The sequence below is a fragment of the Equus caballus genome, chromosome 26 (assembly GCF_041296265.1).
Source record: "Equus caballus isolate H_3958 breed thoroughbred chromosome 26, TB-T2T, whole genome shotgun sequence".
Lineage (NCBI taxonomy): Eukaryota > Metazoa > Chordata > Mammalia > Perissodactyla > Equidae > Equus > Equus caballus.
The window spans coordinates 37,902,220-37,922,451 of record NC_091709.1 but is presented as its reverse complement, the minus strand read 5'-3'; the positions used below and the strand labels follow the sequence as shown (position 1 = coordinate 37,922,451).

Sequence of the window (20,232 nt, the reverse complement as noted above, 5' to 3'; positions counted from 1 at the left end):
ATTTATCATTGAATAGACAACACACACATGGTTAAAATTCTTTATATTCATAAAGAATAGACAGTGAGAATTCTCCCTCCCACTCTAGCTCTCCATCTACCCAGGTCTCTCCTCCTTCAAGGAACTCCTGTTCTTACCTTCTCTGTTGTCCTTAAAGCAGCTTTTCAATGCCTACGCAAGCAAAACCAGATCCATTTGATTCTCTCCCTACTTTTTTACATAGATGGTAAAATAATCTCTGCTGTTTTCGTTCAACAGTACGTCTTGGAGATCTTTACACATCAGTGCACAAATAGCATCCTCATTCTTTTTCACAGCTGCATAGTATTCCATTGCATACCTGTATTATATTATTGAGATATAATTCACATACCATAAAATTCACTGCGTTAAAGTTTATAATTCAAGACCTTTATGTATTCACAGAGTTATGCAACCAGCACCACAATTAATTGTAGAAGACTTTTACCACCCCCTGTACCCCTTAGTAATGACCCCTCCAACTCCCTGCCTAGGGTTGCTCCCTAGGCAACCACTAATTTACTTTTTGTCTTTATAGATTTGTCTCTTCCTGACATTTCATATAAATGGAATCATACAATATGTTGTCCCTTGTAAGTGGCTTCTTTCACTTAACATAATGTTTTCAAGGTTCATCTATGCTGGATCATGTGTCAACACTTTATTCCTTTTTATTGCCAAATAGTATTCCATTGCATAGAGCTACCACATTTTATTTATCCTTTCATCTATTGATGGACGTTCCGACTATTTCCACTCTTCGGCTGTTATGAATAATGCTGCTGTGAACATTCATATACTTGTTTTTGTCTGGATGTATGTTTCCATTTCTCCTGGGTATATGCCTCAGAGTGGAATTGCTGCATCACATAGCTTGTTTTATAAATTACTTATCTAGTCCCCCATTGATGGAAATTTGATCAAGTTACATCTTAAAAGCCAACAGCCCTCACAAGTTTAGCAGGTCATGATCATATTAGTGAGGAGTCAGGAGATGTGGGGCTGGAGAGGATGGCTGCCTTACAGAACCTGCCAGAGTCTTCCAACCTTTCCTCTCCGTGTTCTCTTTTCTTCCAGACTCTTATTCTGGCAATTTCCAGTTAAACCTGCTTTTATTCTAATGAGGTCTGTGACTCAGGGTTGTGGGGAAGAGAAGCACCTTTCCCCACAGCCTGGCCTGTGAGCCCATTGCCCACTGATCCCTGAGGGCAAACTCCAGCCCCTCAGCTGCATCCTCATGTGCCTGCTCCTTCCTGTCTGGGTTTCCTCATCTGGGAGACATTCCAAGAGGAAACTGGTGACTCTTGACCGTGGAGTTTCCTGGCCCTGTGGCAATGGGCCTCTGCCACACCTGCAACAGGTGCAGAGCAGGGGAATTCAGGAGCCATCCAGGCTATAAGCTGGTGAGCCAGCCTCAGGGAGAGCTTCCACCACCACAGGCCTGGATGGGACCTGGGAGGGCTGGAGTCTCTTTGGTGACAGCGTTTTTGAAACAATTCCTTTGCTTCAGACCTTCTCAACAAGCCAGACTTCTCAACAAGACAGATTGACATCGATCCTCTGATTGATTGAATGAGAGAGAATTAGTCCAATTCCTCTGTGCTAAGTGTCTATTTGATACTGCTGTAAAATTCTCAGGGTATCATGTTACTCCCTGCTCAGGACCCTCAGTGCAGACCAAACGCAATAGGACTGTGATCATTTGCAAGAAGGAGTTCTCCTTTTATCCTTTTCTCTTTCCATGGCAGCCGCTTAAACTTGCCTCCCCAAGAGTTGAGGAAAAGACCAACTCGTGGAATGTGAGTATATTCTGCTATGATGCAAGGACGGGCAGTTGTGGAATTACCTGTATATTTCACATTGTTAAATGGCAAATGCAAAATGGCACAAAGGGTTGTCTCTTCTACAGGATGTGTTTATCCAGTAAGATATAATCTAATTTACTCTTATTTTTCTTAAAAAAGGTAAAGAACAATTTACTGCAATAATTAATATAGTGAGTTTTTTCATGTGGAAAATAAACTGGTTTTAAAATAATTCAATGTTCTATCATTCTTAGTTGGGTATGTTTTATATGTATTTGAACATATCACATCTTTCTATAACAATTCCAGAAAGGTGTATGAGTTTAGGTATGTGTTCCAAGTGTAAACAAGTTCTCTTGCCTTCATTAAGGTTTATGACATTCTTGTTGGCTGATTTGTTTTTTAATAATTATGGGAATTTTTTCCCCTTCCTGACGTGAAGTTCTCAAACCATTGCACCATCAGTGATGTAAAATTCCTGATTGTTTTGTTGTTTCTTACGCATGACCAATTTTGTATAATTAAATCTGTTCATTGGGGTTTTGTCACATGTGATTTGTAGAGTTATTTTTTTAAGTGGTTTCTCTTTTCATCTAAAAGTAATAAGATTATTCACTCATCCTGACAGTTAACTATGATAAAAAATGCCAGCCTCTCTGAATCTTGCATTAGCAAAATGAACTAGCAGCAAACAAATCTCCCATGGAAAGCATTTATGGAGCACCTTTGGTATACTCAGCGAGCTATGGGATTTATCCTGATGTGTCTTAATCTAGCTGTGCTCACAGAGCACAAGAAATAGAGATTTGAACCAGGGAGGCTCAACTAAAAATGTCTCCCAGTTTTACCACTTCTTCGGCTGTTATCATTTCATTTTCACTGGCTCCCCTACTAGAGAAAACAGTTTTGAATTAAACAGTAGTTAAGATCTTAATCTTCTGGTCCTGGAAGGTCACACAGTATCTTTACCCAGAGACATTTCCAAGCAGACCAGAAAAGTGTCCACTTGTAGTCTTTCATTTTTAAATTAACTTCTTTTTGAAAATAAATACACATGGGACAACATGTACAAAAGGGCATCAAGAAAAGTGCTAAAGGACATCTCCCTCCCCCAATTCTCTTCCCCATGAACAACCATAGGTACCAATTTCTTGTGTATTCTCCCAGAAATATTTTGCAAATAACACTTCCCTCCTTTATTTATGCATATGATTGCATACTATATCACAGTTAGGTTACTTTTTCATTTGTTAATATTTAGTATCAAAAATCTGTTTATTGCTGTTTAGGGCTGCATAGTATTCCACCGCATGGAGGTTCCAAAATGTCTGAAACCATCTCCCAATTGATGCTATTCAGGCTGTTCTCAAGCATTAGTCATCACAAGCAATGCTGCAATGAGTAACCTTAAACATGCATTGTTTTGGACACGTTTCAGAGTATCTTTAGGATCAATTCCTACAGGTGGAATCACTAGATCAAAGGTAAGTGCGTTGGTAATGTCGCTAGATTTTGTCAACCTGCCCTCCGTATTGGTTGCATGAATTTGCACTCTTGCCAGCAATTTAGCAAAGGCCTGGTGGCCCTGCAGACACATCCACACAGTGCTTTCTGAAGCATCATGAGTTTGCAAACCCAACAGATAACAAAATTTTATCTTGTAATTTTAATTTTCGTTTATCTTATTGTGAATCATACAAGAAGCTTTTTCTGTGTTCAAGGTTTGCTTTTTTTCCTCTGACCTAATTGTCCATTATCCTTTGCGTACTTTTCTACTGAGATTTTGGACTTGAAAGCTATTAAGAAATTTAGTGATAAAATTGCAATTTTTCTCCAGTTTGTTGTCTTTTGGTTTTATGGTATATAATAACCTTAAAATTGTCTATGTAGTTGAATTTAACATTTTCTGTCTTTTTTTCTTTCTTCCTTCCTTCTTTTTTGTGCCCCCCTCTCAATTTTTGTTTATGCTTTGAAAGGGATGTCCCACTCCGAGGTGTTGAAAGAAAAAAATCTACCATGCTTTTTTCTAGTACTTTAAATTGTTTCATTTTTTTATGTTAAAATCTTTGATTTATCTGGACTGTTTTGGGACATAAAGTGAGAGATGTGAATCCAACAGCATGTGGCTCCAATGTTACTTATTGAATAATCCATCTTTTTCCTACTGGGCAGAAATGCCTCTTTCTTATCCACCAATTCCAATTCTTAGCTTTCCGACGGTGTCTTCCTCTATTCCATTGGTCTGCCTGTCTATGCAGCAGCATCACACTCTTTTAGCTATTGCAGTCTTATGGGGAGACTTTTTAGGGAGAGTTGTACCTGGTTCTGAAGAGCCCCCAGACCCTTTGCAAAGTCCAATGAGCCACAGCTGGGCTGTGGGCAAATAAGGCATTCATTTATTCCGACAACTGTAAATTATTTTTCTAGCTGGCTAGTTTTAAATCTTTGGCTTGGCTCATTTCCATTCATCACTATTTTTTTCAGAGTTTTCATAGTTAATCTGATGGTTGATTTTTCAATATGCATCATTTGTCTATTTCACAAGGCAACTCTATTTTTATTGCAATTTTGTTAGTTACATAGATTATTTTAGGGACAATTGACATATTTATGATGTTGCATGTCCTGTTCAAGAACTTGGTGTTTTGAACTCTTGATTTTTAAGAATTTATCAACATATATATTATTAGGTTCCTGCCAATTCAATAGAGAAAGTGTCTTTAAGCAGTCCCACGTTTCCTGCTACTGCGAGGCCCTGCTGGCATTGGCTGAGCCAGGCAGCCCTCAGCCCAGGATGCTGGGTCTCATCCAGACCTCTCTATTTCTCAGTGATCAAGTGGACTCTCCGGGAGGCCCCATCCAGACCCAGACCAGCACTGTCCTGGGCACCTGCTGAAGGCCCACATGGAGGGGAGCAACAGCACCAACTCCACCAGGGCCCTGAACCTTCCAGATGGGACCAGCGCTGCCTGGTACATCCTCACCATCATTGGCATCTACGGAGTGATTTTCCTCTTCCAGTTGGCCAGCGACATCCTCAGAAAGAATGATAAGTGCTTGGAAGATGTGTGTTACTCAAATTTGACCTCTGAACTCAAAAAGAAAGGGCTCCAGAGCAAGGTGGCCAAACGCTCCACACTGACCATTAGCAACAGAGCTTTCCTGCCGCCCAGCCAGTGCAGCGTGGGGCCAGAGCGTGGAAATAGCGGGCCCCAAACCGAACTCCAAGGGACCCCTGAAAGTCAAGACAGGCAGGCCTCCACAGGGGCCAACTTTCTTGCCGGGGAACAGCTTTGGATTTATCGGGAACATTGAGAGAGGAGTCAAGGTCCTTGAATGGGGCTGGAAGAGCATCTCTGAGCTGTGGGCACTTCTGGCTGATAGGGATGTGACTGAAAGCCAGCATCCCGTTTCCTTCTCAGACTTTCTGGCACTTTGAGAAGAGAAAGCAGGGGCAGCAGCTTTCAGTCATATTCATTCTTCACTGGAAAATCTTGTGCTCCAGGGAAGGGCATGGGGCACTCAGTGTTCCCAGAGGAACATAGGAGACTCCTGAGGGGTATATGGAAAGGTGGCCTCTGGTCGTGGAAAGAAGGCTGAATTTGGAGTCAAATGCCCTGGATGAAAACTGAACTTCTAGGGGGTCATATGAACTTTGAGTGGCTAGTGGCTCACCTGGAACACATGAGGGCTGCAATATATGGTCTCAAATGACCTTTCATTCAAAGACTCTGACTGGAGCATAGAACCAAAGTTGTTAATATCAGAATTTAGTCAGAAGTTCTTCATTTTCATTGGGAGGATGGGGTCCACTGAAAAAAAGGGTTCATTTTGCAGTCAGAAGAACCAATCTCTAGTCTGTGTTTGATTGTCAACCACTTTGGTGTCCTTGCGCACACCACTTCACCTCTCTGGACCTTCGTTTCCATACAGACAAAGTGAGGATAATGATGCCAGTTCTGCCAATCTTACAAAGTAGATAAGAGCTAATGAGATCATGCATATGAATATATTTTGAAAAGTAAAATAAATATGTAAATATAAGCCTTGTTGTGGTGGAGGTGATGATGATTGACGCTGATGGCGTATTGGGGTTGGTGGTGATGGTAGGGATGGTTGTGCTAGTGGTGGTGGTGTTGGTAGTGATTGATGGTGGTTGATGTTGATGGTTGGTGATGGTGATAGTTGATGGTTGGTGGTGGTTGATGTTGACAGTGGTGGTGTTGGAATGGTTGATGTTGGTGGCGGTGGTAACGCTACTGTGGAACAGGAAACAACTAGTCCACTGGCAATTGGTCTGTAAGCAATGGCTGTCTTCCCTTGTCCTACAGGAGAACCCATCTGCATAACAGGTGATGACCTGTGCTCTGAATCAAGTCCGTGAGATTCAAGTTTTACGTGTAGACAGAACAGCCACTTTTAGGTTTGTTACATTAGGCGCAGTATGATTCACTCAAATGTTTTACAAATATCTATTACTCATATACGTGTCTCTGCCTAAAAAAAAAGAAATAAGATCTGGCATAGATGACTGATTAACTTAGAGCAATTGGGATTAGCTGAATTTCTACAAGTGGCTTTCAGCAAGCAAAGAGAAAAATTGAATCTTATACCAACTTCTGTGAAGTTCAACCAGTTTGGCTTTTGGGGATGTTCCCTACGAGTGAAATATTTTTTTCCCTGCCTGCAGACAGTGGTCTACACCAGCCCCGTGATTTCATAAAGTTCAAACTTAAGCCCCAAGCTTTTGTTTTTGGAAGGTGGGATAGACTTCCAAGTATTTTTCTTTGTTTCCATATTTTCTACATCATCATCTCACGGGTTCTCCAACAAAGTGTTGGTTTGTTTATATGGTTATGGCTGGGCTTTCTCCATATGTTTGAGTTGGTTAAAGGGCAGGACAAAACAGAAGACACAAAGATAGACAAAATGTAATCCATAATGAGTAAGAATGCAGAATGTGTTAAAATGAGACTGAAAGGCCAGAACTTAAGTGAATTTAAAGATATGATCCTCTCCTGTTGGTCGCTTTCCCAGTATGCATTTCCCCCTTCTTTAACCCAACAGCCTCTAATTTACGTTTGGGGATCCATGTGGCTCTAGGGAAGCTGGAACTACTCCCAGCTCATGGGCTGAAATAAGAGACCTAGGTTACTCCAATCAGTGCGTTCCATCTCCCAGCTTCACTGATCGGGTCCAAGACAGACCCATGACCTAAGTAAGCCCACCCCATAGGAATGACCTGGAAGACTTTAAGGGGGAATTCTGGGACACGAAAACACTCTCTTGCTCTGGATGGTGTTAAACACAGATCTGGAATTGCTGGAACCATGTTGCCACCATGAGAAAAGCCAATTTGAGGGCAAAGGCCAACACAGAGAGGGGAGCTGAGAAAATTCTAGAGACTAAAGTCCTGATCAAACTGTGCCTATAGCCTTAAATTTACCACTGGATTGTTTTAGTTTGTGAGCCAATAAATTCCCTTTCTTGAGTCCATTGGAGGCAGGCTTTCTGTCCCCCTCAACCAAGAGTATCCTAAATGATACCACTGGATAAATAACTTCCTGAAAAAAATGGGCTCTGGAGTGGAATTTGAAAAGAAAAGCTATGTGATGTGGTAAGTTGAGATATTTCTTTCATCAAAATTTTCATATTTATAGGATTTTAGTATTTATAGGGAAAACATAGATTTCATATGCTTCTTATGTCAGCTCAGTGATCACTTATGAGATTTCTTGTTGCTTGACCTCTCAAAAAGCATTCAACGAAATCTGTTCTCTTTAATCCCCAAGCCCTGACTCTGTCAATAAACTGCTATGGAAACCCCAAGGAGGGCTTGTCATGTTAGACACGTGGTCAAGGCCTAACTCCAAAGGTCTTTCCTAAGGAGCAAAAGCCACTGTCTTCCCATTGACACCCAGACAGTTACATGAGATCCAAGGGCATTTTTCCAAGTCACCTAACTGTTGCTTGATCCAACTTCCCCCACCTTCTGGGGAGCTAGTTTGAGAGTTTGCCTGGCAGATGTGTTCTTGGATGGGAACTGCGTCTGCATAGTCTCCATTTTAAGCAAGACGCGTGGGAAGCAATCTCAAGTTATATGGATAGTTTATGCAAAATCCCTTAAATCTAATATGCTCAGGTGCAGAGCAATTAACCGCTGTCTTGGCAAACCCCATGTAGTGGGACTGGTGGGGAGGGTGCCTGGGCACAGCGTGTGTTCAGTTCAGAGAGTGGGGGAGAGATTTGCTTGTTCCACCAACCCTGGTGGAGACAGGAACAGAGGCAGCTGATTCCCAACATTCCAGACACTTTTTCTTTCTTTGTCCCTATAAGTTTCCCCCAAGGTTAGGGGATCAGGTCAGATAAGGCCTTCCTCTGAAATGGAAATTATTTAAGATCAATGCAGAATGGATCCAGTTGGCTGTTTCCGGGAATGGCTCCTCTGGGGACTTGTGGCTGATGGTACCAGGATTTGTACCAAATCGAGTCAAGGTTACTGGAGACTTCCTCTGTGATTGGAACACGTCTATTCTAAATAAAATTCTAATCGGCTCAGCTGCATTATCGTTGTCTGGTGTGATATAATTATCATAACATTTTAAAAAAAGATTGAAAGAAAGAATTCAGAGACGAAACATTTGTGAGTATTTGCTCAGCCTTTCCTAGAGTGGCCAGTGAATTTGAAGCAGATGGCAGACACGGGATGTTGGGGACAGAAATGCTGTAGTCTAGTTTAAGTTTAGTTTCAGCTAAACTATCTAAAGGTCACAAAAGTCATTGGAAGGATGGTACCAGATTTAACCCAATATCTGTAGAATGGGTGCAGGGAAGAGAATAAGAGTAAGGACAACATCTTATTAATTTTGACATGACCCACTGCTTACGAAATTCACAATAGGTATTTGCCGAATGAATGAAGGATGTAACACTAGTGCGTCAGTAAATTGTTTACAGTGGGTGCTCTTTCGTTTGGGATGGTAGGTCCTAATGATTTTCACGAGGCACTTCTTTCTGGTGGAAATGTCTAGTCCCCAGAAAATATAATAAGCATGGAATTTGAACAAGGGGATTGGTTGGAGTTAGGTCCACTTCCAGAAAGCAAAGATAGTTGGATTATTACTGTCTACAGTCTCTCTCTATGTTTACAAAGTACATTTATCTTTCTATCTCACTTCAGTCCTTGGCAGGTGGGCGAGCTTCCAGCCTTGGCCCTGGCGCCTCCCTTTCCGCCCATGTGCCCAGCTCGCTTCTCTGTCTTCAAAGCACCTCAGACATCATTTCCTCCAGAAAGACTTCTGTTGCCCAGCCTCCTGCAGATGTGCTAAAAAAAATTCACTTAAAAACAATAAAAGCCAAAATGAAAGGACTTGGTAGGGCCAGGCACTGAGTGTGCTACATGCGCTATCTCAGCTGCCTGTTGCCCATCCTCTGTACCCCTATATCCTATGCTGCGTCTTTGGTGACACCCACAAATGAAGCTGGAGACAGACCACGCAGTCATTTGAACAGAGGGAGTGTCACATAAAGAATTACTAAATTGTGATGGGGAAGAAACTACAAGGATGTAAAGAGAACTCTAAAGCATGTCCCGGGGCTGAGGGAGAGTGTCCAGAGGACAGACTTGGAAGGGGGTCCGCTCCCTAAGGCTGAGGTTTAGACCTCATCAGAGAAGTTCTGTTTGCAGCCACTGGTTGGTGGAGAAGTTCATGGGGTTGCCTGGGCCAGAGCTGAGCCACAGTCTCAGGGCAGCAGAAAACAATTTCTCAGGGCCCTGGAGAGCCAAGGCTGGTGGGCGGGGGCTCAGAGAGAGTCAGGATGTAGGAAGCCCACTTGCTGGCAGGGTGATACATAGTCTGGTGTGCACTGTGCCCAGGATGGAAAGGCTACGGAAAACAACCGTCCAGGACAGAGGCCAGCAAGGCTGGTGGACGTCAGGTAGAGGGGTCAGGGGTTGGTAGTGTTCTGTGGACTGAGTGTTTATGGCCCCTCCAAATTCATATGTTGGAGCCTTAGCCCCAGTGTGATGGCATTTGGAGGCGAGATCTTTGGGAGGTATTAGGTTTCCATGAGGTCAAGAGGGTGGAGCCCCCATGATGGAATTAGTGTCCTTATGGAAGAAAGACACCAGAGCTCGCTCTCTCCACCCTGTGAAGATACAGCAAGAAGGTGGCAAACCGGGAAGAGTCTCCCTCAGAAGCTGAATGTGCCCGCACCTTGACCTTGGACTTCCAGCCTCCAGAACTGTGAGAAATAAACGTCTACTGTGTAAGCCCCCAGTCTGTGATATTTGTTATGGCAGTCCCAGCTGACGAAGATGGAGTGTCCAAGAAAAGCCAGCACTGGACACTCGTTAAAGGAGGCAAGACAGATCATGTTCAGATGAGGGCAGTAGGGGAGGGAGACACCGGTGTAGACTGAGCTGCACTCCAACTGAGACAAATAGCTGAGGTTTTTAAAGGGAGAACAGAGAAGACACAATAAGGGACTGGGGGCTGGGCGGAAGTGGAAGATTCCAGAAGGGGGAGGTGGAGAATTACTGAAAACGGTTTGGCAAGGTGGGTTGTACACAACGTGTATGTTGTGGGACAATGTACATTTCGTGGTTTCGCAGAATTGTGTTTTCTTGAGCCAAGACTCAGCGTGGGTGTGCGGTCATCTTTATGGACACTGCCTAGAGCAGGTGGAAGCCAGGCTACGGTTTGGTCGAACCTCTTAGCACAGAGTTCAGGGGCGTCCTTTGTGCCATGTGGAGTTCGGAGCTCACAGGAGCCGGCTCGCTGGCAGGGCTCCGTGCAGCCTGGGGCGCATGGTCTCCCCATCAGGAGGGCCACGGGAAACAGCGGCAGCGTCCCCGGAGGGATCCCTGCCCCGCCCACCAGCTTGGCCCTCTTGTGCCCTGGGAAATTGTTTCCTGCTGTCGGAAGACTGTGGCCCAGCTCTGGCCCAGGCAACCCCACAAACTTCTCCTCTACCCTGTGGCTGCAACCACACCTCCTCTAACCAGGTCTGAACCCCTGCTTGGGGTGGGGACCCCCCCGCTTCAGAGTTGTCCTTCCCTGGGCACTCTCCCGTAGACCTGGGCACCTTTAGAGTTCTCTTTACATCTTTATAGCTTCTCTGTTTAGTAATAGTAATTCTATACATTAAATGTTCGCCGCTCATTAAGGGGCTTTGCACCCAGAGTGATACAAGGTCTGACAAACAATGAAAGTCCACAGCCAAGCAAACTTGGGCCATGGTGGACGAAAGGAAGCTCAACAGGCTTCTGGACCCCGTGGTTACCGGGAGACTTCAATATATCCTTCAGCCTTAACCAAACAATGGGCCACTTCTTTCATTGACCTTGGCCAAGGATTAATGTTTAGTGTGGGACTGGCTCCATGACAATAAAACATTGTCATGGAAACCAAGAGACAGCCTCCACATTTGTGAGCCTTTTACTTCTTTTTCATTTTCTATTACTCTAGTTAAATCGACCAATAAGCTGCTATGTACACAACACCTACTTTGTGCATGACGCTTTGCTACATAAAGCCTAAGACAGCTTCCTCTTACGTAGTTAAAGCCCGGAGGGTATAAATCATACAAGATTAACTACAAATACAAAAGTCAGGCAAGAGGTGCTACGTGACAGCATATTTATAACTATAAAATGGGTGGTGGTGAGTGCTCAGAGGTCAGGAGGGGAAAAGCCACACATCTATTGTGTTAAGGCTGCTTCCCAAGCAACGACTTATAACCCCTTTTTCTTTCCTTCCCTCTCTTTTCTGCTCTTCGTCTTAACTTCATCTTTTTGTAGCAGGCCTATCAAAGTAACACTGCATATTGGCAAGGTGCACAACGTTCTTGTCCTGAGGTCATATGATTCCCCAGACATTTTCAAAGGAAATTCTGAGCTGTTTTTACTCACACTTGTGACACCAAATGTGTGGGTTTTCCACACCAACAATCAGTTCTCCCACTCTCCAGACCCCAATTCAATTCTGCTCTGACACTGACTGCCCAGAGTGAGTGCAGACCCCACAAGCCAAGGGTTCATCCCACAAGACTGCCCCCACCTCAGATGCCAGTCTCAGGTCCCAGGTTGTCACCTGCACTTCTGACCAATTGCCTATGTCGACGAAAATAATCCATAACCAATCTATAAATGAAAATTTGGGTGAGTTTATTCTGAGCTTAAATCTTAGGATTATAACCCGGGAGAGTCTTTCCACAAAGGAACAGAGCACTCCAAAGAAGTGGGGGTACACAAGGTGGTTATATATCCTCAAAGAGGGTGTTTCACATATGATTGAAATGTCCCTTTTACAATAGTCACAAGGCTGCTCTGTCAGCACACCAATTGATGGAAATGGCAGATAGGTCTGCTGTCTCAGTGAACGCTGCAGGGTGGCAGGTGTGTTGCCTCCGGCTGGGGGGTCACAGATGAGTGCTGCAATCGGTTGCCAGCCTAAAGAAAGATGCTTAATCTTTAAGGAGATGCCAACGTTGGCAGGGGGAGGGAAGTTGCATCTTTATCTCAAGGGCCTTTGCTCTTGCCATAGGGAATCTCTAAAGCAGATATGCAATGCACGCTCAAGGGCCTCGGTCAGGCCCTTTTGGAAAGACAAGGTCAGGCCAAATTAGGTTTATACCAAATGGCTTCCTCATATACTCCAATATATCCTATTGCTTGCCATTTTTATTTGTCACCTATAAATTGGGGGTTCCCACGACCTCCTCCTCAGGTTCCATAATTTGCTTAAACAGCTCACAGAAAACACTTGACTTAATGGATTACTGGTTTCTTACACAGGACACAACTCAGGAACAGCCACAGGGAAGAGACCCACGGGGCAAGGAATGGGAGAAGGGCACTGAGCTTCCATGCCCTCTCCTGGGGCACCACCCTCCCAGCACCTCTGTGTGTCCACGAGCTCAGAAGCTTTCCAAATCCCATGTTTTAGGAGTTTTCATGGAGGCTTCATTACACACACATGGTTGATTAAATCATTGGCCGTTGCTGGTTAACTCGCTCTCCTGTCCCTCTCCCCTCCCCGGAGATTGAGGGGTGGTGGTGAAATTTCCAACACTCTGATCACAGGGTTCGTTCCTCTGGCAACCAGCCCCCATCCTGCAGCTATCTAGGGGACCACCAAGAGTCACCTTATCAGCATAAACTTGGGTATGGTTGAAAGGGGCTTGTGATGAATAATAAAAGATGCTCCTACCACTCAGGAAATTCCAAGGGTTTTAGAAGCTCTGTGCTAGGAACTGGGGACAAAGACTAAATATACGTTCCTTATTCTACCACAGGCACTCAAAGGCCCAGGCACTGTGCTAGGGCCAGAGATGCAGAGAAACACAGTCTCCTGGTGAAGACAGTGTCAAGGGAGCACTTACGGAGCAGGGCAAAAGGAGCAAAGCTGGAGGTGAGCCAGGGTCTTGTAGGAGTAGGGAGGGGGGCAGTGAGCCTGGACAGATATAGTGTGTTGGGGGGATGAAGTAAGGATGGGCTGCAGGAGAAGAACCACCCTTCAGGGACCTGGCCTGTGATAAACACCTCCTATAAAGGGAGAGATTCAGGGCGGATCACCTTCAGAAGGGGTCATGACCTCTCTTGGGTTCCCTGTGGCATATGGACATCCCCTCCAATTAGACCCCTCCTCCCAGCCCTGGCAGGGTGACCACTCAGTGTGTGACAGAAGGAAAACCTTCCACGGTCTGTGACCTCTTTGTAAGAAGAGCATGCATAAAGTGTTGGAAATTCAGAACAATATGTTACAACAGTACTGAAAAATGGATGGATAAACCGCAGGTCAGGGCAGAAAAAGAGATTTATGTCATCCAGCATCCGCACAGAGCAATATAATTCGACACACTGGCAAATTTAATGAAGTGAAACCAACTAGCGGGATTATGTTGATGAGTCTTCAATAAAAGTCATAAATGTCAACTTAAGCCACATCATTTCCATGACATGGATTTCTGCGTTGCCTTCCTGTGGGCACAAATCCTAAACTTCTTTGGAGATGATTATTATTGTAATTATTACTTGCCAGGGAGATGCTGAGCTGTCTGACCCCCAGTCACGGTCTTCCTGGTTGTTTGAAATCCTGATTATTTCGTCCCTTCTGCCGGAAGCTGCCACCATGGCCCAGACAAGTACTGTCACTCATGTGTCTCTTTATTAGTACGAAATGCAGAGGGGACTGCCTCCTCTCCAAGCCAGGCAGGGCCCTTTATCCCACACCCCCTGCCTTGCAAACCCACTTAGCACAGAGTTATATTAGGAAGTTTAATTAGCAGAAAACAAATAAGTAGGGGTCCCAGCTGGAACCCAGGCTGTGTCCCCTGCCGGGGGTTGGATGTGTCTGAACAAGTGTTGGCTGGAGAGGCTTTTTGTATGAAGGACAGAGGACAGCTCTCCTCCTAGGGAAAGACAGAGGCAAGGAAGGAAGTTTGGCCCCCTCTCTTGGAGGCTGAGTGCTCAGAAGTCCAAGCAAGAACCCCGAGGTTGACTGGGTCTCTTTATGTCACAACAGCACCCCGAACCATGCGGTGGGCCCAGCAGTGGAATGCGCTGATCAGCTTAAATCTGGAGCAGGAGTGGTCATGGCTTCCTCCAAGAGGACTTGAGCTTCACGGGAGACAGGTGAACACCTGAACCAAACTCAGGATAACATCAGGAGGGAGGGAGGGCGATGGAAGCAGGGTAGGCAACATATGTCCATTAAAAGTGCGATAGGAAGGCAAGAAAACCAACATTTAATGAACGCTACCAAATGCTAAGTGCTTTGGAGTATACTAGCCTGGTGATCCCCTTATACGCTCCACGAGGTGGGTACTATTAGGGAATTGAGGCTCAGAGAGGTTAAGAAATCTGTATAATGTCACACAGCTGGCAAGATGTTCAAAGTTGAGTCTACCAGATTCTCAAGTCCACGTGATGTTTCCACTAAGTCTTTGTCTAAAATATACTTTTATTTTCATTCAAGGTGAGGAGAGGGAAGGTTACAAGTTTGGGCTGGGTTGATTGCTGTCTCAGGCCACATGTACACAGCAGGTCGGCTGAGGCTCGGCTCCATGTCATTGCTGTCCGCACCCTGAGAGCCAGGTTTCCGGAGCAGCCACTCTGGGAACCATCGCTGGTCTCAGTGCCAGAGGGCAAAACTCTGGAGGGTCTCACTCGGATAATTAAATGCTCCAGCCTGGAAGGGACACCATCACTTCCGCTGGCCGCTCACTGGCTAGAATGAGCCCATGGCTGCTCCCATCACAAGCCATCCTACCTACCATGTGCCTGGAAGGCCCAGAGCCAAAACATCTGGGGCAGAGGAGTGATGGCTACCAGAGTTGAAGCAAATGTGAGGCTCTCAGACCAGGTGCTATGGACTGAATGTCTGTGTCTCCCCAAAATTCGTATGTTGAAATCCCAGCTTCCGTGAGATGGTGTTGGGAGGCGGGGCCTTTGAGGGGTAATTGGTTCATGAGGGTGGAGCCCCCAGGACGGGATTCTTGCCCTCGTAAGAAGAGACTCACAGCTTGCCTCCTCCCTCTGCTCTCCCCGAGGCGAGCATACAACGAGAAGATAGCTGTCTGCAAACTCGAGAGACAGCTGTCACCAGATACCATATCCACCAGCATTTTGATGTCGGACTTCTCAGCCTCCAGAGCTGTGAGAAATAAATGTCTGTTGTTGAAGCTCCCCCAGTCTCTGGAAACTTCTTACAGCAGCTGGAATGGACTAAGACGCCATGTTCCATGAAGGTTCCTCAGGCCACCACAGGGAGCAAGGAGAAGCCCAACCCCATTCCCTACCTTCTATCTTTATTTATATAAAACTCAAATGTTTCTATATTAAAAAGTCTATATATGTTTACACGAAGAATGTGTTCTATTCCTTTTTTTTTTAAGATTGTTTTTTTTAATTTTTTTCCTTTTTCTCCCCAAAGCCCCCCAGTACATAGTTGTATATTCCTCGTTGTGGGTCCTTCTAGTTGTGGCATGTGGGACGCTGCCTCAGCGTGGCTTGATGAGCAGTGTCATGTCCGAGCCCAGGATTCAAACCAACGAAACACTGGGCCGCCTGCAGTGGAGCGCACGAACTTAACCACTTGGCCACGGGGCCAGCCCCTGTGTTCTATTCCTTTTAAGACTAACTCTGAGGTCCCAGCAGCTCTAACATCCTGCACCTACAGGTCCCCACGGGCCCTGATTAGAACCTACTTGAAGACAACAGTTCTCACCTTGACTTCACCCCAGAGTCACGAAGAAGCTTGTAAAAATCTCCATGATGCACAGGCCTCACCCTAGGCCAATTCAATCAGAACCTCCGAGCTTGGAGCTCAGACACAAGCAATGGGGTAAAGCTCCCCATGCAATTCCCGGATGCACCTGGGCTGGGGTCCACTGTCCCAGGCAGAGCTCGGAAGAAGCCTTGAGCTCTGTGGGTTATTTTTACCTCCCAGGGGAGGGCCGTAGGAGAAGCCAGAGATGGAAGTCTTGGCTCAGCCAAACAAGGCAAGAAGTGAGCCGCAGGAGACTGAAGAGAATTTGGTAATTACTCTGACTAATGGTTCCAGCTCCGGGCCCAGTGGGAAGTGCTGTCACTCCGGGCCAGGCCTGAGGAGGGCGTTCTCTGGGAGCTCGGCTGCTGAGCAAACAGGAAGCACATCTGGAGAGGGATGTCCTCCCACAGGTCCCAGGTATTCAAAAGTCACACATGCACATACGTGCGCACACACACACACAACACAGGCCACATGCACTCACATACAGACACATATGTACACACACATTTACACATGCATTTGCACACCCTTTACAAACATGCAAACTCACACACATATGCAACATCCCACACACGTATACACAAACACACACTCTCATGAGTCTGCACACACAAACACACACAGTTACATCCACACTTATATATATATATCTTTTTTGTTCCACGAGAAAGAAAAAAATCCAATTTTAGGGTGAATGAACCTCAGCCCTTGCCTGGTCCAATTCTCTCATCTTGCACGCAAGGAAAAGAAGCTCTGGAGAGGGTCAAGGAATGTGAGAAGCCCCCTTGTCCTGGTCAACTCTCCGTGGCTCTAGAAAGCACATTAGAAGGATTTTTTTTAAAAGAATCTCCTTTGCAGAGAAAGAGGTGACTGGGGACTCTTCTCTTGCTTGGCAAGGAGACAAAAGGGGCCCCTCTGCCCTCTCTCCCTAAGCAACTCGTCCTGCAAATGGGGCGACAATCCTTCCAACCCCACGGGTCCCAGCGAGGATTAACTAAGATGCTTCATGCAAAGGGGCCAGGGCCTTTCCCAGCGGTTCCAGAAGAACTGCACCTGGCAAATCCGAAAGTTTCTCTCTTGAGGGGGATGAATGGGCTGAACAGAGACACAAAGACGTGAATGCAAAGCAGGAGAAGGAGGAGGAACCGATGACTGCGTGGGAGAACGGCATTGAGAGTGGGGTCACGGGGACACTGTTTATATGCTGTCTGCACACTTCCTGTTTGCTAAGTGGTCTGTTAATTAAACCTCTACACGCACCTGGGTGGTCAGAGTACTTCCTCCTATTCCAGGGCTGGGAAGGGGCGGGCAGTGGGAAACAGAGGATCTCTTAACCTGTCAGAATTTAAATTAAAAAAAACTTTCTCGTTACCTTTTAAGGTATAAACACAACGCTTGTGTGTTGTGAATAATTTCCAGCTACTGGCTCTTCCTCCATCCACACCTCTGTTCCACTTACCAGAGGAAACACTGTTAGAGTTGTTGTGTCATCCAGACGCTTGTCTATCTGGATCCGCAAAGGTAGATACAGATCCTTAAATAGATGTTTGATTTTTTAAAAATGAATCATACTCTGCGTCTACTTGCTTTTGTAAACCTAACGATAAGTCATGGACACTCTTCCAGGTCATTGATACCCACTCTGAAATGGAATCCACACAAGGAAAGGCCGGACAAGCATTTGATTCTTTTACTTATTAATTGGCAAAATAATGCAATGGTGCTCTTCATAGTCACCTGCAAAGGCAGTCACTGAGTTTTTTGAGTATTCGTTTGTTTGAGTACCATTGTGAATGCAAAGATTTTTATACATACATTCTGCTTCAATTTATCACATTGTTTATTGATTGGTTGATTGATTGATTGATGCTCAAATTCTTCCATCTTTGGCCATGGGAGCCTTCTTTAATTGACTCTTAGTTCCTTTCAACAGACCTGGTAGTCTTTGATGTCCCAACCTCATCTTGTACATTTCCTACCCTAGGCCTAGAATGAAAGGATCTCTGATTCCTATAGTAGGAAACAATATTTAGAGACCATAACCTAGCGGGTAGGAGTGTACATTGCTACTGGATTGAGGGTTTTTTGTTGTTGTTGTTGTTACTGACCCAATAAGCAGTTAGGCTCATTAGTTTGAGTTTTATTTGTGTATCTTAGAGATCATTTTCTTGTTTTGCTTTTTTAAAAAAAAAATGTAAAATTCTTACATTTTCTGGTCAAAACTGTAAAAGAAGATACATTCAGAAAAGCCGAGAGGCCAGCCCAGTGGTGCAGCAGTGAAGTCCACTTTCGTGGCCCAGGATTCGCAGTTCGGATCCTGGGCTCAGACCTATGCACTGCTTGTCAAGCCTTGCTGTGGCAGGCATCCTACATATAAAGTAGAGGAAGATGGGCACAGACATTAGCTCAGGGCCAGTTTTCCTCAGCAAAAAGAGTAGGATTGGTGGTGGATGTTAGCTCAGGGCTAATCTTCCTGAAAAAAAAAAACAAAGAAAAGTCTAGATTTCTTGCTTTTTTCATTTCTCCTGTTCTAGCCCTCTTCTTATAGGTAAGCATTTTTAAGTAATGTGTGGTTTATTCTTCCGTTGTTTATATTTGAAAATATAGCAAATTTTCATATGTATATTTTGTTTACATACAGATATATATTTACACAAAGGATAACATATTATACATTCCCTTCTATACTTCTGAACATGTTTCTCATATCCATACATAACTAAAAATTGGATGAGAGAAGCAAAAAACCGTTGTCTTAAAATTGACTTTGGGGCCAGCCTGGTGGTGTGGTGGTTGGGTTCATGTGCTCTGCTTCAGTAGCCTGGGGTTCACGGGTTCAGATCCTGGGCATGGACCTACACACTGCTCATCAAACCCATGCTGTGGCAGCAGCCCACATATAAAATAGAGGAAGACTGGCACAGATGTTAGCTCAGGGACAATCTTTCTCACACACACACACACACACACACACATGCAAAAAAATTGACTTCGTTGTATTGTATGGTGTTTTCACACTGCCATTCCAGGCCACAGGGTCCCTTGGGGCAAGAGGGAGGAGGGGGTGACTGAACAGGGGGCCTCTGGGACCACCATTACCACTCCAGCCAGAGCAGCCACAGAAGCAGCCACTTCTGTTCTACATATTTGGCGTCCATGTCTCATTTGGTCTGAAAAAGAATTCCCGCTACCAAAAGAAAAATCCCAAGAGAAAATGGCCACAAGCCAATTGTCAACCCAAACCACTGATCCTGGCCTCTGAGAGAGGCTGTTCGGAGAGCACAGGCCTCGTGTTAACTTTGCTGTGCTGGAGAAGTCCTACTGTCTGGGGTTGCCTAAACCTTAATCCCAAGAAAGCCCTTGTGGGAGGAAAAGTTCTCATCCATTCAACAGTTGGGCAAAGGACCTGATCAATCATTTTGTCCACATCTTCAGTTGAGGGAATCCATTATGCACATTTATGAAACATCACTAACTTTGCGTAAGGGGGCAGGAAAATACAAACAAAGGAAATTGAGGAGACTGCTAGCATTTCAAGCAAACTGACATTTGGCCTTGAGTACGTGAAATTAAACCTGCTTTCCAGATGGGGTATTGAATTAGCTCAAGAATTCGCAGCCCCAGTGAAAGTAGGTACGCAGGCTGATTTTCTTTTGCTATTTGCTGTACTTTCTTCTGCCACCTGGAAAAATTATCTTGCTTGTCAGAGTGGGCAGACAGCTGGTGTGAACTCCATGCATACAGACATATGCCACACACATGTTCAGGCCTCATTGGACATGTCATGGCTGTACCTCTGGTGCCTGGCACAATGCCTGGCGCTTAGTAAGTGCTCAGTAAATATATTTTGGATGGATGGATGCAAATATTCCTCTCCATCCTCATGAACCACATGGAGAGGAGTCAGAAACTTGGCTCATCACTCTGAAAAGATTGTTGTTATGGGCTGGATTGTGTCCCCCGAAAATCATATGCTGAAGCCCTAACCACCACCCCCAGTACCTCGGAATGTGACTGTATTTGGAGAGAGGCTTTAAAGAGGTGATGATGCTAAAATGACGTCGTATGGGTTGGCCCTAATCCAACAGGCCTGGTGACCTTGTTAGAAGGGGAGATTAGGGCTGAGTCAT

The 20,232-nt window shown here is 45.0% G+C and overlaps 1 protein-coding gene across 1 annotated transcript; it reads left to right on the top strand.

The window, feature by feature from the left end:
- Window positions 1-4,620: 4,620 nt before the first annotated feature.
- Window positions 4,621-5,276, top strand: SMIM34 (small integral membrane protein 34). Its single transcript, XM_070252111.1, is given in 2 exon segments — window positions 4,621-4,711; window positions 4,714-5,276. Coding segments are annotated over 2 exon segments (519 nt in total). The 3' UTR covers window positions 5,142-5,276.
- Window positions 5,277-20,232: the final 14,956 nt, after the last annotated feature.